Raw genomic sequence first — 17,933 nt, 5'->3', positions numbered from 1 at the left:
AAAACCAATAATTTCCCGTGCGAAATAAAAGTGTTCATTCTCTGACGTCATACACCAAAAGACGTTGTCAAGAAGTTGTCAAGACGTTGTCTATAACGTCGGATCAAAACAAATTGTAAATGCGTAGAAAAAGAATGCGTCGAGCATTCGTGAATAAATGTCTCTTGCTGAATATTTTTCTCTTTTTAAATTCTTTGATTTGGTATTCTTTAACTATTATATTCTTATACATATCAAATTATTTCGAATTTGTTCTGAAAAACAACAAGAAAAAAATCATTACGAAAGACAAAAACAAGAAACTAATCCATCATAACTAAAAATAGCTTATATATACCTTCCTAAGAATCAATTAATAATGTGAAATGAGATCTACTTTGACCGGTTTCAATTATTGCCGATCATAAAAATTATGTCAAGACCTAAAAAGGCAAAAGATGACACTTTTTCCTACACTTTGTTTAGTTCTCGAAGTCTACCGATGTTTAATCTTTTTAATTAGTTGGTTATGCACTGAATGCGCATGTTTTGTCTTGTATTTTGGTATTTTATACTCTTTATGCAATTCAGTTTTTCTCATTTTTAGTTTTGAGCACAATCAATGCATTCAATAGTATGAATAAAGTATGTTTATAGTTACATTTGTTGCTGGACATGGTTGTCCTCTTTCATGTTTAGGGCCAGATACTCGATTACATCTTATCTTACATCTGGCTCCATTTTCAAATGTATAGTATTCAAAGACACACTTTGGTTCGCATTCTCCAGGACCTACAGGTGAGGATCGACATCGAGGTTCTGGTGGACAAGGATTGCCTTAAATATAATATAAGCTGCGTCAAATATACACCGATCTTAGCTAATGAATAACAATACGTCTGTTAACCTATTTCGATTTTTTTTTAAATCGCTCTTAAAAGCATCTTACTGTTTCACAAGAGACTGTCAGAACGACAGCAAACCGGATTTATTAATATTTATTTGTGTCCTGCCATTTTTCAATATCACAAGAACCATAACTGCTGAACGGTGAAAGTGAAAATCGTCAACATCAAATTTGATCCTTATTTTGTCATCAGTAAAAACATATTAAAATTTGAAAAGCTTTGGTTGTTGAATGGTTCATGGGTAAATGCAACAAGTTGACTGGTACATGTAACACAAATTGTCAATATATCAAGAAACCATAACTCCTGAACGGTAACAGTCAAAATCGCCATTATTGAACTTGACCTCAATTTTGTCATCAATAACAACATATTCAAATTTGAAGAACTTTGGTTTAATGGTTCGTGAGTAAATACATGGACATGACTGGTACCACAATTTTTCATTCTTTTAAGAACCATTACTCCTGAACGGTAAAAGTCAAAATCGTCATTAATGAACTTGACTTCCATTTTCTCATCAGTAACAACATATTACAATTTTAAAAGCTTTGATTGGACAGTTAATGAGTAAATGCACGGACACGACTGGAAACGCCATTTTTCAATCTTTTAAGAACCATAACTCCTGAACGGTAACAGTCAAACTCGTCATTATTAAACTTGACCTCCACTGTGTTGCCAGTAACAACAAATTAGAATTTAAACAGCTGTGGTTGAACAGTTCATTAGTACATGTACGAATTCGACTGGAAACGCCATTTTTCAATCTTTCAAGAACCATAACTCCTGAGCGGTAAAAATCAAAATCATCATGATTGAGTTTGACCTTCATTTTGTTGTCAGTAACAACATATTAAAACTTTAAAAGCTTTGGTTGAACGGTTCTTGAGTAAATGCACGGACAATATTTGGCTGCCCGACGGCCGAACATTCCCAAATCAATAACCGACATTTTTGTCACAAAAATCCGGTTAAAAATTGAGTTCGGTTGTTATTAGAATACTACAAAACAGAACAACACTCATTGCATGCAGACTTTTTGTTTTTAAATGATTGTTCAATCAAAGTAGTATGCATGTACATGTATACGTGCACTTGCATAATGTCGATTTCTATCCGACGCAGCTCTTATAGTTTGTGAAGTAGAACTAAAAAAAAAGTGATAACAACAAATTTTTACATAAAACTCCAATTTCATATTGTTCAATACCTCCTTATCACGGAGCCAATAAATTAAAAAATCATCGAAAATATAATGGTGGACATCTTTGTCAAGCATTCGGAAGTTAATGATGGTAAAATCTAACTGGTGAAGTCATTTTCGCAGTATGTTAAATCATGAGAATTTATATTCGAAACAACAGTTCTAATACTAAGCTATAATATTGTCAGCTTGTGTCATTGTAGTTTTTCCCAACAAGACTATAATTTTACCGCATGTATGAACTGTCTACACCAAAACGTTTATTTTAAACTCTTTTGGAATATGTTTGCCATCTGACCTAGATTTATGAAATACGAATGTTATCTGTTTGCGTTGAATGTCTACAAAATTATTTCATAGGTTCTACATTATGTATTAAGGACAAGGTATGATAAGGGCCGTTTCTGCCCCCCCTTTTTCCAGAATTTTTAAACTTTGAAGTTGAAACCCATCACGCCTGTGTAATGGACTGCAGTATCTGATCGTACATGTAGAACCTTATTTTAAGGTGTTATGTACTCAAATATGTTCAAACTGAGACCTTGAAAAGCCCTAAACGACAAAAAGTGTAAAAAATCTACAATTTCGTCATGTTCGTAGACAAAATTAGACATCAGCGCCAACGTAGACCATCTTGAAATTGTCAACCATCAACTGTACTCTTATGTATCATTCACATAATAAAATATCATGGTGGTCTACGTTGGCGTAAAAAATTTGAAAAATATTCCGATTGTTTACATATTTTGACAAATCATTATAAAACGTCAAAGTAAACGGCACGGATACGAAATTATTCCGGGACCCATAGTTGATCAGAATATCGCGTACGGATTGTTTTATGTCGTATCCAGTCATCAAGACATGTCACTCTCTTAAAGAAATATGTTGTACGTGACCATAATGATTAAAATACTCTAACACTGTGCAGCCAAACACAGAGTTGTGTCCCTTGAAATATGGTGAATGAATTTTTATTCATTATAATTTTCCAATATTCAACGAAATCTTACAAATGAATTTTATAATAAATTCTTTTTGTAGTTCTGAAGAAAATCATTTCATCAAAACGTATATATTTTGCACTTTGAAGTTTTCAATTTAACCATCTACAGAAAAATAGATTCATCTACCATATCCATTTCGTGCACAATTCTGTTACCACTTCTCATGTGCAAGTTCATAATTTTAATTGCGAATATTAGAATCACTTGTTGATAGACAAATGCAGTCAGTATTAAATCCAAAGTATGAAATGTAACTATAAAAATAATTCCAGGTGAAGAGCAGTCGATACTAAAATTAAGTTTAATACAGTTATACTATACTGTAAATGATGTATATCCAGCCTATTCATATATCGGTACAATAATGATTTTTCTTATATATGTGTCAGAGCACTCTTTTGACAAGATGTAATCATAAAATAAAAGTACACATGTAGCATTCAATTGACTCAGATCCTATATGGATTATCAAATAAAACATGCTATAGCGAAATTACTTTTAACATATTTTACCTGCATAAATACAAATTGGATAAGACCCATGGCAAACAAACTTATGAAGTATGCATAAAAAAAACATGTGTATTTGTTTGCCATTTCGAATGTGTATTTTGTTTTGTCTGGAGTTCTATGTAAGTGACAAAATTTCATGCCAAACCTTTACCGATTCCTGGAGTGCACTGGTACTTCTTACCTAGCTGTTTAATGTACATGTAAACTATGTCCTCTTAATACTATTTCACATTCCCCCTCCCCTCACGGGACAAAATGTCGAGCACGTTCGTTAATTTAGATCTGTCCGTCGATCCATCCGTCCGTTCGTCTGTTTCTGTCCGGACATATACGTCTAGCTATCTCCTTCAGTTTTTGACCTAAAAAGCTTTTTATTTATACAAGAGGTGTGTATGTCTACAGGGTTTTGATTTGTTTATAAAATTTTCCTTAATTTATGTCCGGTATTTTTGGTACAAACTATATATATAATATATATATCTGAAGAGTCGGTTATCCTCCTACAGTTTTTGAGATACAGCTTTAATACCTAATAGGTTTATTGTACACATAATTGAAGCATGTATTGCCATCGGATTTTTATTATTCTTCAAATATTCATAAAATGTCAGATTTTTTGACTTAGTCAATATTTCTTGCTACTTAAAAAACAATTTGGGTAGTTGATGAATATTCACCAAAAACGGTAGTTGAACTTGTTTTCCCTCTCACTTGCTATTGAAGGCACAATTTGTACTACTCGTACTACAGTTTAATGTCCCTAATGCAACAAATAAGATTTTTTTAGTAACTTCAAATATTTAATCAATACCGGAAAGGTTGAACTTGGTGACCACTACAGCCGATTTCATTGAGTGTGAAGTCAAAGATAATATTTTTAGTTAGCTTGCTTGTTAGATGAACCATAAAGTCATTGTTAGGTCAGGTTAATTACCCTCCTTTAAAAATATACTAGTCCAGCAGATTACCAGTCTGATGGACTATGCTACTTCGAAAGGAGGGTAGTAAACATTACATAATAATGACTTCACGGTTCAGCTAACAAGCAAGCTTACCAAAGATTTTACCTTTGGTTTCACACTCAATGAAATCGGCTGTAAATCTTGAAAGTTGAAACCTTTTGGCTGGACATTCAGTCCTGCAAGTGAACACATTCAGAATGAAAATAATAAATAGATCAACATTGAAAGGAGAAATTAAGGTTAAAAACGAGTGCACCGCACGAGCGGAGATCGAACTCACAACATCAGTGTTGACTGGCTAGTGATTACAGAAGTAACTTCTTGGACCACTCGACCACCGAGACCCTTTAATGAAGTATGTCTACGTTTCTAATCAAATTCGAATTTTTTGGGGTTTCATGAAATACTACTTACCAACAACTAGTACTGTTTCATTTAAAATAAAACCATAACATTTTGGATAAGATAAGGAGATGTGGTATGATTGCACATGATACTTTACACCTGCGATCAATGTGCTAATTTCAGGATTTATATTGAAGAAATAATAATTGTTTAGAGAAGCTGGAAGATGTTCATGCCTCTTTCGTCTACATATCTTAATGAGTTTTAAACGTCTTAAACCCTGACCTAATCGAAAACTTTGAACTTTGTTTTAAGCATTTTAGTCTTTAAAATATTGTGCGATTCTTTAAGTGACAAACAATGACGTCGACATTGTACAGGCTATGCATATTTGCTATACATACTGTATAAATCTGATACTGAATCTCCTCCAATAGTAGTTTTGATCCATTTGCGTTTTTTAATGTATACCGGTAATCATCGTGTAAATGTGAAATGCTATATTCATAACTTCGACTATTATTGATGAATTATAAGTGTGCCACTTTTTATATAACTTAAAGCTTTTTTATGCCCCATTAATGGGCATTATGTTTTCTGGTCTGTGCGTCCGTCTGCTTGTTCGTCCATTAATTCGTCCGCCCGTCCGTCTGTTCGTCCATCTGTCCCGCTTCATGTTAAAGTTTTTGGTCGAGGTTGTTTTTTATATGCTGAAGTCCAATCAGCTTGAAATTTAGTACACCTATGATATGATATTTCTAATTTTAATGCCAAATTAGGAATGTTGCCCCATTTTCACGGTATACTACACTGGGAACACATTCTTGTTTATTTTACCTATAAACTTGTTAATGTTTATACTTACTAATTATCATGTGACAATATGATTTGTATTTATCCTTTTTTTTTAATAAACCGACCATTTCCTTGATAGCTATCTTTTATTTAATACTAAAATTGAGAATGAAATGAGGAATGTGTCAAAGAGACAACAACAACCCGACCATAGAGCAGACAACAACCGAAGGCCACCAATGGGTCTTCAATGCTGCGAGAAACTGACGCACCCTGAAGCATCTTTCAGCTGGCCCCCAAACAAATATGTATACTAGTTCAGTAATAATTGACGTCATATTAAACTCCGAATTATACACAATAAACTAAAATTAACAATGAAACAACACTAACAAAGGTCAGAGGCTCCTGACTTGGGACATGCGCAAAAAAGCGGCGGAGTTAAACTTTTTTTTTTTAGATCTCAACCCTGTTTTTGGTAACAGCATATGATTTAATATTTACATCATCAAGATATAATAATAATGTCAAAAACATACTTCGGTTTACAAAAAAAAACCAACATTATTTAATTGTTGCTAATCTTTTTATCAGCATGATATACAATTGACTTGCTTTCATTTCTTACTGCTAGTTATTCTTGCATGTATTAACCAATCTAACCTGATTTTACTCTAATTTGTACAATTAAAAATCAAAAGGTGTTTTTTGTAGTTCAATTTCATTTCTATCTTTTTGGGCTGTTGCTAAGCAACTTTTAGGTTGCTATGGTCAATTTCATTTTCTTGAAAAAATAATGATGACTCAGACATCATATATATGAAAGAAAAATCATTTACAGTAGCTAAATCTTTAAATATTGCTATATTTATACCTCATATGGCTGAAATTACAAATGTTTTGTTGTTAGGTTGTTGCTAAGCATTTTTTAAACTGAAATTGAAGTGGCTTTTCATTTGCAAACACAAGTTAGTGTTAAATAAACAATATTATTTTGAATTATGCTAATTTGTAATGAGAAAGCAATGCATATGTGATAATTTGGCTATTTATTTAAACCGTTGCTAGGCAACCTTCCCTTCACCGGAACATAAAAAAATCATAGTTTTGAATAGTTTCTATACTAAGGCTATCAATGATGTATATATAAACTTATTTGGGAAGGGGGTCAACAACGCCTCTTATCATACCTTGTCTTTTTCGAAGAGTGATACTCTTTATTGTAATTAAGTAATTATTTGCAATGAATTGTCATTCATTATACAGCTTTTTGTGAACATTTGTTAACATAGGGGAGCTTCTGTTAACTCAATAAAGTTAACAGGAAGTCGATTACAGCAATGACACTCACTTTCCTGTTGAAATAAATTGTAAGTGTCTTATTCATCATAGATCTGATCGTTTGATCTATTGTAAATACAACACAAGAGATACATTTTCAAATGAAAGATAGGTGTCGAGATTACTTAAAAAACAAACAATGATAAGTTTTAAATAGCAACATGAGCGACATTCCGCGAAATTTGCTCTGCTATATAAATAATCGGGTAGACATGAAAACAAATACACACAAGTTAAAACATAATAGTTTTAATGATATGCTGTACAGTTTGATCATTTAAGTTATACAATCACTAATAAATAGCCCCATTGCTTTTTATGTTAAATGATGAAATTTCAAGTATTCAGAGCTCTTTGGTCTTATGTTTAAATGTCAAATTATGAAGCAGTCATTTAATGTCAACATTATACTGTATCCTTGTGCTGAACATATTACTATACCTTTCATTGAATAGCGTACTGGGTCCCGAAATTATGTTGGTACGAAAATAGGTACTTCTGATCTGAACAACAGGGTAAATGTGATCTATCATAATTTCATATACATTTTTAATTTAAAAAAAAACCCTTTTAACAAGGTTTTTACAGTGACCCTAAGTCCCCAAGATTTCATTTGATAACAAAACTATAAGAAATATTTCATTTGATACCAAAACTACCCATATATCGCACCAATTGAGAAATTCATAAGATTTTATTTTTATTAAAATATGTACTACTTTCTTGTATGATCTTTCCAACCAAGCACTAATTCATGTTCTATACCTTTCACATGTAAAACTTATTCAACGAGATAAACATAAATACCTGGATCTTTGCAGGCCATAGAACATTCCCGACAGCACTTCTGTTTTCCAGGACAATGTGCATCATAAGAACAAACAGATCTTTGATTCGATACAGATGCACACTTCGAAGCTGCTAAGTTAAAATATGGACAATAACCAGGTTTCTCAACAGGAACTATATGAAAATAAAAAAGATACGCATGTAAACGTGATTTATTATTTATGCTAGTATTGAAATAAGACAAGGCATGAACTTGATAACCCCCCATTTTCTAAGTTTGAATTCTACATCAAGTAAGGAATATGAAATTTGTCTTCGATTCTTTCCGTTCGTCGATATTTCTTATGCTTTAACGGGCTTACTTTTTTCAATTTATCTTCGTGTATGATATTTTCGTTTATCCTATTCTGTAACGATTTGATTCCATCTGTCATTTCAGCATATACTTATGTGTATAAAATACATGTCTTTTTGAGAACAAGTACAAGCAAAAAAAAAAGAAGAGTTTTCAGGTGGAAAAAGTTTATTTTGTTAGGTGTCATTTATCCATGTTTTTATTGATTGATTTTCGATAATGTATTCGACTTATTTACATTTTGTGATTTTAGCAAACATAGTATTGAATATTATACGAGGTTAGGAGATATGACAAGGATATACATATTATTCTAATAGTCGGCCAACTTTTATCATTCCTGTTTAAGATAAAACCAAGAGAGACGATGCGAAAGCACGGTATTAAAGTACTTTGATCTTGAAAACACTTAGGGCATAATAATTGTACACACAAAAAAAGAAACCCAACATGTATGCAATTCATTGAAACGTTTTTCCCGCGAATATCTCAATACGATGTTGTACACAAACTTAAGACAGAGAAGGACGGTTTTTGTTATTTTTCTTTTGGTATTGCTATTTTGACATTTATGGCATACAAATTGAAATTTGATTTTCTGTAGTAATAAAGTTATCCGCGAAAGAAGTTATTAAATTAATTTTGAGCTGAAATAGATAATTGGAAATGAGAAGCACTCTAGAACAGCTTCTATCACCACTACATTTATGACTTATCAATTTCTGCCTTGGATAACTTTTAGCAGCACGGTTCACATAAGGGCATTTACCGGGTTTTTCGTCTGCAGCTGTATTGAAATTATATTCAGACACATACAAATATTTATACACATACTCTACCATAACTAATGTGTTTTAGTTTGACAAGACCTTAAGTATGAATAATAATGATATTCCTTAAATTTAAAATTCAAGATTTCAGCCAGGATTCGTCATTATGATCGATCGACCAAAGCCTTACAATAAAAGATAGATATGGCTTAAGTATTCAAATACTGATGTAGATATTTGATAGAGCTGTTTGAACGTTCAAATACGCAAAACATTTTGATCATGAGTCAGCCGTATTATTTAGATGTTTCTTTGAATCTTCCGAATAAAGCAAACATTCAAACAATACTTTGTCTCTGTCAGCATTAAACTATTATAAAATGAACGAATAAAATGCAATTAAACGCTGAGTTCTATGTATAGACGAACGTATAATATGGACATCATTGTAATTACGTTTTACCTTGTCGAAGTTTGCATTTGTCCTGACATTGTTCTCGCGTAAGGTAATTGTTTGCATTTCCTTGGCATCCACCATATACAAATGGTCGACATTTTATCGTTTTGATATCGTAGTAGTATCGAGTAATTCCTGATATACAAGGTCCTGCTTCTTTTTGCAAAAGACAATCTGGAAAATTGTAAAAATCAGGCTGAAATATGTCAAGTGCTGATAAAATTGAACAGTTTGGTTTTAAATATATGAATTTAAAAGTTGACATGGTTGAGGTGGGTTAGTTCTTTAATAACTTTTCTTTTAAATTATTCGGGAGATAAGAATATCATAAACATGATAAATAGACAAAACTTAATGCCTGAATTGAAAAAATAATTGAAAACATTGCAGTATTTATGATTTTCACCAAACAGTGTACTTCTGATGTTTTTTCACCGAGAATATCTATTTTGAAAGCATCGATCATGTATCATGTATCAATTATGTGGTCATTTTTATTTTCCTGTTACAAAACTTTGCAGGATTTTCTTATCCCAGAAAATAGATTAACTCAGCCGTATTTGGCACAAATTTTGTGGAATTTGGGTCCTCAATGCTCTTCTTCCTTGTACTTGTTTGGCTTTATAACTTTTTTTTTTATCTGAGCGTCACTGATGAGTCTTATGTGCATGTAGAAGAAACGCGCGTCTGGCGTATTAAATTATAATCCTTGTACTTGATAACTATTAGTAAACTGAAATCGAGGAGAATAAAACAACACTTGTTATACATACCTTCTAAGGCATAGCATTACACATGTCTGGCCTTTTTTCATGTGTCATGTTTAACGTAGTAAATGGAAGATTTTTTTTGCTAGTTGTTCAGTTTTGATAAAGCAGTTAGTGAGTACCTGCAGATCTGTTCTAATGATCTTTTATTGAGATTCGAGCGTCACTGATAATTCTTTTCTAGAGGAAACGCGCGTCTGGCCTATATACAAATTTTAGTTCTGGTACCTATAGTGAGTTTATTTATCTTGTAGGTTGTATAAATATTCTGCCACATCCGGTCTGTGTTTTTTTTTATATTTTGTCTCCTTTGTATCGATCTGATGAGTAAAGCCCCTCTTAAACTGATATTTATAGTTTTTAAGTTGTCTTGTAGCACCACCTTCCCAGCTAAAGGGAGGGTTTGGCGCCTGAAAACTTATTTAACCCAGCCATATGTTAAATGTGCCTGTGTGTAGGTAGGAGACTATAGTGTAATGGTTGGTGCTGGTTATATCTGTCATTTTGTTTTTGATAAATTGTTTTGGTATGGATTAGACCATTAGTTTTATTCACTTGAATTATTTCATACTTGAAATGTCCGGTCATTTTGAAGCCGACTATCAGTATGACTTTGTGTTCTTTTTATTGATTCGGCCATTATATTGCCTATAATTGATATCATTCAGTTTAACTGAACCGTGGTGGATATGTGTCTTATTGGCAATGCAAACATATCACGTCACGATATGTTCATGTTAAAATTATAATGTACTGTTCCTGTTTTTGGGACGATCGATTTTATAAATATTTGTTTTTATTTTCTTTTGTTTCTTAAAAAATATTGATTACCTTTATTACACGGAATAACTTCTGGTGGACCAGGACACTTTTTACCATTAACGATTTTAGGTTGACCTGGTTTAGTGCAGACACCTGGTGCTGGAGGTGCATACTGAGGACATATTCCTTAAATAATATAAGCTAACTATTTTTTTACATTTCTCTTACGGCAGGCATGTTAAACATAATAAGTGTATTTCTGAATAATGCAGTTAATTTCATATGAAATTAAGTTAATATTTGTTTACCGATGTCTTACTCTTATAAAATCAAGTTAATACACACAAAACAAAAGAGATAGAGTGCTGAAATACAAACGTAGGAGACCGGATGCGTAAACAGATCATTTTGATCTGCAAATATCACTTTGAAAATTATCAGAATTGTCGATAAATAATTTCAATGAAAGGTTGTTCCTAATTTATATAAGTATACAAAAGATTTTTTAAACACATAGTAATAATGAATGCATTATATTTGTAAGAACTGGTTTTGTATTGACTTTTAACATTCTACAATCATTAAATTATAATTAACAAGACTATATAACGATCTATGTTTGATCTTTACTTACGATGTGCCGGTGTAGGTGCAGGCAGTGTTGGGTCCTCAGATGTTGGGCCAATCAAGGGACACTAAAAATCAAAGAGATAAATAACCATAACAAACGTCATAGGCTTCATTTGGTTTTAAATAAATAATATGATTTTGACGTCCCTGCATCGTTGATGGAATAACTCAAACCAAAATAGTTTCTACATACATTTGTACAGGTGTAAATCTTAAACTATTTAACAGATAAGTTTGTTAATGATGTATTCCTCTGACGTTTCAGTATCATGCAGTCTCATTGAAATCTCGTTCTGGAATTTCTTCCAAAATATGTGATACAAGTGGAAAACAGCAATGAATTTGATAATTATCATAATCAAACTTAACTCTGTGAAAGAATTGTGTATTTCCAATGAGTAGTTTTTGAGTAATGATATTTTCAAATCTTAGTACTAACCAAGTCAGTCTTTTTAGCTGAAATTTTGAGAGAAACGGGTGAGGGGAACAAAAAATGATATTACCAGAAACATAAACATCCCATATTACTTTGTCTTTTCAAATTTTCCAGATAGGTATTTTTCACTCATCAATTTATAACAAGGAAGTTGAAATAATATGCATTTTATTCTTTAAACAGAGAAAAATCACAAATTACCAAAATTGACATGATAAATTTGACACGAATGACACGAACTATAGCAAAAAAGGAAGCACATATATGAATTTTTCTTCACCAATTTTATTTTTACAGTCATATAAACCAAAAAATCAGGTTTAGAACAAAAAGTTTAATTTTAGAAATTTTTGGCTCCTCAGAGGTTTACATCCTTAAAGTGAAATTTGTTATTCAAAAGTGGTGACTTTTATTTATCAAAATCGCATTTTGCAATCTTTTTATCTCAAATTTTCATATACAATTGCACCTTTGTTGCCAAGAATTAACTTGCTAAACAGAAGCAACAATGTACCTTGAGAAGTAATTGAATATCAAGGAAAATAATCAAACAGTAGAAATTTGTTAGATAATTGTTTTCAATAATACATTTTTTTGTTGTTGTGCATGTACTGATGTTGTGTCATAAATATATACCCCGTATTCTTTTTTTTTCTATCTAAAGGATGTCAGCTTGGTAAAGATTTACTAATCGAGTACTCTTTGAGTTAACCGAGCGAGTACTCGAGTATCGCCCGGTAAAACATTAAAAAAATGAATGCACAAAATAATACACATTTTATGTATTGTGGATCCATTTATAAGCCTTGGAGAAGTTCCCTTGTTCATATATTATCCTACCTCTGTTTGGTGACATTTCAAATGGCAGTTAAAACGCAAACATTGGAATCGAATTTTATTTCTTTATTAATTTAGATTGATCTTTAATTTCCCGGGAGGCGATCTCAATAAAAGTTTTTTTTTCTGTTTAGGCTGAAGAAAGTTAAAACATTATTACAGGGAACATATAATTCGATTACCATTTTTAATCCATACTCGGTACTACCGAGCGATACTCAAAGGGTGTGTCAAAGAACGTCTCGGTCTTCTTCGTAAAACTTAGGTCGGACGGCAAAAATGTCTTGATGATAAATATTCTGTATGAACTTAAAACAATCATAGTTGACGGTCTTCAAGTATAAATTCTTGTAACGGACGTTATTCATCATTTTGATCACGTTAATAACGTTTTATAGTATTCTTTTATTTGTCTTTTTGAATATAACTTTGACTGTTTTTTTCTGTTTTTTGTGATATCCATTTGACGTGACTCGTTACTTTGACATCCCGTCATTGAGTCAATGTCCTATGATAACATTTTTGTATTCTTGTCTTTCATTTTTGCCTAGTATGTGCTTTATCTATATGCCTTTTTGAGTTTTTTTGTTTCATATTTGTTTGTTTATATAGTGTATAAGATGATAACACAATGTTAATGTTGTACCCCTATTTTGACATATTTACCTATTATGCCTGTTTGTTTTCTTCATACTTCGTTTTCAATAAAACGATATGTTATGCGACGGTCATACAAGTGTGAGTTTCACCTAGATATAAACCAGGTTTAATCTACCATTTTCTACATAAGAAAATGTCTGTGCCAAATAAACTCATCATAGATACAAGGACTAAATTTTGTATTCACGCCAGACGCGCGTTTTGTCTACAAAAGACTCATCAGTGACGCTCGAATCCAAAAAAGTTAAAAAGGCCAAATAAAGTACGAAGTTGAAGAGCATTGAGAACCAAAATTGCTAAACGTTTTGCCAAATACAGCTAAGGTTATCTATGCCTGAGATAGAAAGCCTAAGTATTTTAAAAAAATCAACATTTTGTAAACAGTTAATTTATAAATATAACCATATCAATGATAATCCAAGTTAGGAACATAAAAGTTGTTTTCCATTCGTTTAATGCGTTTGAGCTTTTGATCTTTTCATTTGATTAGATACTTTCCTTGTGGATCTTTACTCGATGGTTGGTATTGATGTGATTTTACATTTCACTTAACAACATGAACAAGACAGATATATCCTCTACAAAAAGTTAGATTTGTCTTCCCATAGTTGAAACACAGAATGTTATAATAATGTGCATTCAATGAAAAAAAAATTTTACGACAAAAGTGATGATATCAGCGTCCCAATTTTTAACTTTTCATTTCTATGTAGCAATATTCCAGCATCGCCTGCATACGGAGTATATATATCCCAATTAATACGAAATTCCCGGGCTTCTATTTCCCCTCATGATTTCATTGATTAACGTTAGACGATTGCTGCTCACAAAGAAGCTATTAAACCAAGAGTTCCAAATGGTGAAGTTGCAATCATCCCTCCGTAAATTTTACGCCGACATCACGAGTTGGTTGACCGTTATTGAATATCCGTTTCACAGATGATATCGGATACATTTGTATGTTCCTTATGTCGTAACTAAGCCGTTCCCTTTTCACGAACATGACAAATGTAACCTACCAAATTAGACTATCTAACTGGTATTAAATATGAGCAACAAGACGTGAACCAGAATCTGCTTACTCGCCCGGAAAACCTGAGAGCACCTCCATTTTTGGTGAATTTCGTGTTGCTAAGTCTTAAGTTTTCTATGGTGTCATGGAGTTGTCACTTTATTTTAGATCTATGAGTTTGAATGTTCCTTTGGTTTTATTCGCCTTTCTTTTTTAAGTTTTAGTATTATTGTGACTTTATTTAACACGTTTAATTACCCCTGTTGGTGGACACTTTTGTCCTGGTAAAGATGTAGTGCCTCGTGGACCCCGGGTGCATTCAAATTTACAACTAGCTCCATTTACAGTTGTAAAATACCGAAAGATGCACTTCGGTTCACATTGCCCTGGCCTGACAGTTGAGGGTGGACATACTGGATCCGGTGGACACGGATTTCCTAAAATACAAAATGTATGTACTTTATTAAATTTCCAAGTCTATATTAATAAATCTTATAAACAACCCCTTAAACTTTCCATTAAAACTAAGAATACCTGAATTCAATATTTTGGAGTGATAGATTGGTTAATATACGAGACGTTTTATACTTAGTAGTGAATTAAGTTTCCAGGAATTACATCTTAATATATAAGTGCAGTCGTTTGATCTGGTATTTTCAATTTGTTATATTAAGACTGAGCACGAATTCGCATGCTGGGTGAGGCGTGTATAGCAGTAGTAGTTTACTCTGTAATTTGTTATACATAAAAGAAATAGGTGCGCATTTGACCAATTGATACAGCATAAATCGACGTGATTATTATAAAATCATTGTCTTGACCCCAAAAAACATCACGTTGTACCATACAACTTAGACATAATTGTTTTTTGTATGTTCATTATGAAAATATTACCCTGGAACAAATTGAGGTAGATGTATGTGTTCTTCTTCTTTTAAATACCTGGATCTAAGCAGGCGATTGTACAATGCTGGCAGCACTTCTTTTCTCCTGGACAATCTTCATCATTCCCACATAAAGGCGTCAGTTGAGTTAAATTCTTTGGAAAGAAACACGTTGTAGACGCTGGTTGAAAATATGGACATTCGCCAGGTTTCTCAACTTGAGCTAAGGCAATTGATACCATACATATGTAAATATAACTTAAAATGAATATTGAAACAACAGAATAAAATTGAAAATGAAAATGGGGAATTTTTCAAAAACACACCAACCCGACCAATGAGCAGAAGATTGCCGAATACATGAGTAAATCAATTTACATAATTCGTGCATTCGTGCATTATTGTATGCGTTTTTTTGGCTTGCATTATTCTTTGATTATGTTTATGAGATTTAATCTAGATAAACCACCGTTGCTTTTACTCATGAATTTGAATTCGAAAAATCGAAAATTACATACGACTATTAAAGATTTTTTTTTGTCAGTCTCATGTAGTCATTAAGTCTAAAATTGAGAATGGAAATGGGGAATATGCCAAAGAGACAACAACCCGACCATAAAAAAAAACAAAACACAACAGCAGAAGGTCACCAACAGGTCTTCAATGTAGCGAGAAATTCCCGCACCCGGAGGCGTCCTTCAGCTGGCCCCTAAACAAATATATGCTAGTTAAGTGATAATGAACGCCATACTAATTTCCAAATTGTACACTAAGTCATTAAGTCTGTCTTTATTTAATTTTTCTTATTATTTATATTTTCGCATCCAATCCGATTCATTATTAAATACTGATCATGTGGCTAATGCTGGGACCAGGATGTATAAGTCATAACAATGATAATATATTGAAATCCTTGTAAATATCGATTTTAACAGAAAAGCGCAAAAAACTTGATCAACAGTTATAATTTTCTGTTATTTTGGACTTGGTAGATATCACATTTGCTTGACCGTTAGTCCCATACGATATATCAGCTCATGATTCGACAATGATTGTTGAATAAATTGATAGGGCACTATATTCCCATCTCCGTAGGCAAAGTTGAGTTCAATTGTTCCCTTTTGTCATATACCTCCTAACGTTTTAGTATATCTATACATGTATATAAACGATTAATATAAAACTGAAAAGGATGTTACATGATGATCTATAAAGAAACATAGTTAATCAAATCTGAAGGAGCTTTAACAGTACAATACAGATATCTTGTTAGAACGTATGTACAATGTCATATATATTATTTTTTTAATTTGGACGAAAAATGTTAGTTACGGCCAATCTATATCCAAAAGAGCAGTTCAATCTCAAGGTAGCCTTTATGTGTTTCAATGTTTAAACTTACAGTCTGTAAGTAAATATCACAACTCATCAAAGAATATGCGAGATAACTATTGCAAAATTGTTTTTTATTTAGTCAAAGTGTAATTTGTAGAATTTCAATCAAGAGAAAGTATTCAATTTTACTTCAGTCAATACAAATCATTGCAATACATTTTAAAATATTTTCTCTCTAATAAAATGAAATATGCTAAACCTTTTATGAACTTTGATTAACTAAGAAGTGATACATGTAAGATATTCATTGTTATACATGACTTACGTGGTGGCGGTGCAGGTGCAGGAGGTTCTTCTTCTGTAGGTTCGGGTTTAGTCGGAGGACCAACCAACGGACACTAAAAAAAGTATACATTCAATAACAAGCTTTTTATAAGTTTAATCATCAAACATTTGCTTGCAAGTTTTCCAATTCATCTAAATTCAATTTGAAAAGCAAGTATACATATATTTTTTTTCAGCTTTTCATTTAATTTTGTCATATTTAAAAATATATTTGAACAATTGGATGTTTGAGTAGATCGGATGTATTTATTTAGTTTTATAGAGTCAAATAGTATCCGGACTCAGAAACGTTCTTCTCAAATAGTGTATATACTTTAATTTATGTTCTTTGGTTCTAAATAAAATATGAATATAAAATGTAGTGAGGACAGAGAGAAACATGATCATGTTAATAACATTAACGGTACCAATTTTCCTGCACCAGATGCGCATTTCGACAATACATGTCTCTTCAGTGATGCTCGTGGCCAAAATATTTGAAATCCAAAGCTTATATAAAAGATGGAGAGATTTAATTCAAAAGGTCCAAAAAGTAAGGTAAATAAAAGGAAACATCAAGTTTAGCATAGCTGCGTAAGTTAAGGCTACATCAACATTCTTAATACGAGTAAATTTACCATTCACCATTTTCTACATTTGAAAATATTTGTACAAAGTCAAGAATATGAATTGCTGTTGTCCATTCGTTTGATGTGTTTTGTCATTTGATTTTGCCATGTGATTAGAGACTTTCCGATTAAAGGTCAGTAGGTTTGTGATTTTACTTTTTACCAACAATGAAAACAAATGTCATATTCATAGGATTTCATGCTTATCCACAAAATATACGACAGATTT

General features: G+C 32.2%; 1 protein-coding gene across 1 annotated transcript in view; it reads right to left on the bottom strand.

The window, feature by feature from the left end:
* Positions 1-17,933, bottom strand: part of LOC139489128 (uncharacterized) — a 38,505-nt gene that overhangs the window by 2,985 nt on the left and 17,587 nt on the right. Inside the window, exons 11-18 of the mRNA XM_071275260.1 lie at positions 17,077-17,149; positions 15,475-15,639; positions 14,791-14,969; positions 11,592-11,652; positions 11,027-11,143; positions 9,435-9,602; positions 7,865-8,020; positions 641-816 (exon numbers count right to left, since the gene is read on the bottom strand). Coding sequence (XP_071131361.1) covers positions 641-816; positions 7,865-8,020; positions 9,435-9,602; positions 11,027-11,143; positions 11,592-11,652; positions 14,791-14,969; positions 15,475-15,639; positions 17,077-17,149 — 1,095 coding nt within the window. The remainder of the gene's footprint in view (positions 1-640; positions 817-7,864; positions 8,021-9,434; positions 9,603-11,026; positions 11,144-11,591; positions 11,653-14,790; positions 14,970-15,474; positions 15,640-17,076; positions 17,150-17,933) is intronic.

Source organism: Mytilus edulis, chromosome 9, assembly GCF_963676685.1.
Source record: "Mytilus edulis chromosome 9, xbMytEdul2.2, whole genome shotgun sequence".
NCBI classification, from domain to species: domain Eukaryota; kingdom Metazoa; phylum Mollusca; class Bivalvia; order Mytilida; family Mytilidae; genus Mytilus; species Mytilus edulis.
The sequence above is the reverse complement of the archived record's forward strand: the minus strand, read 5'-3'. Positions and strand labels throughout refer to the sequence as shown.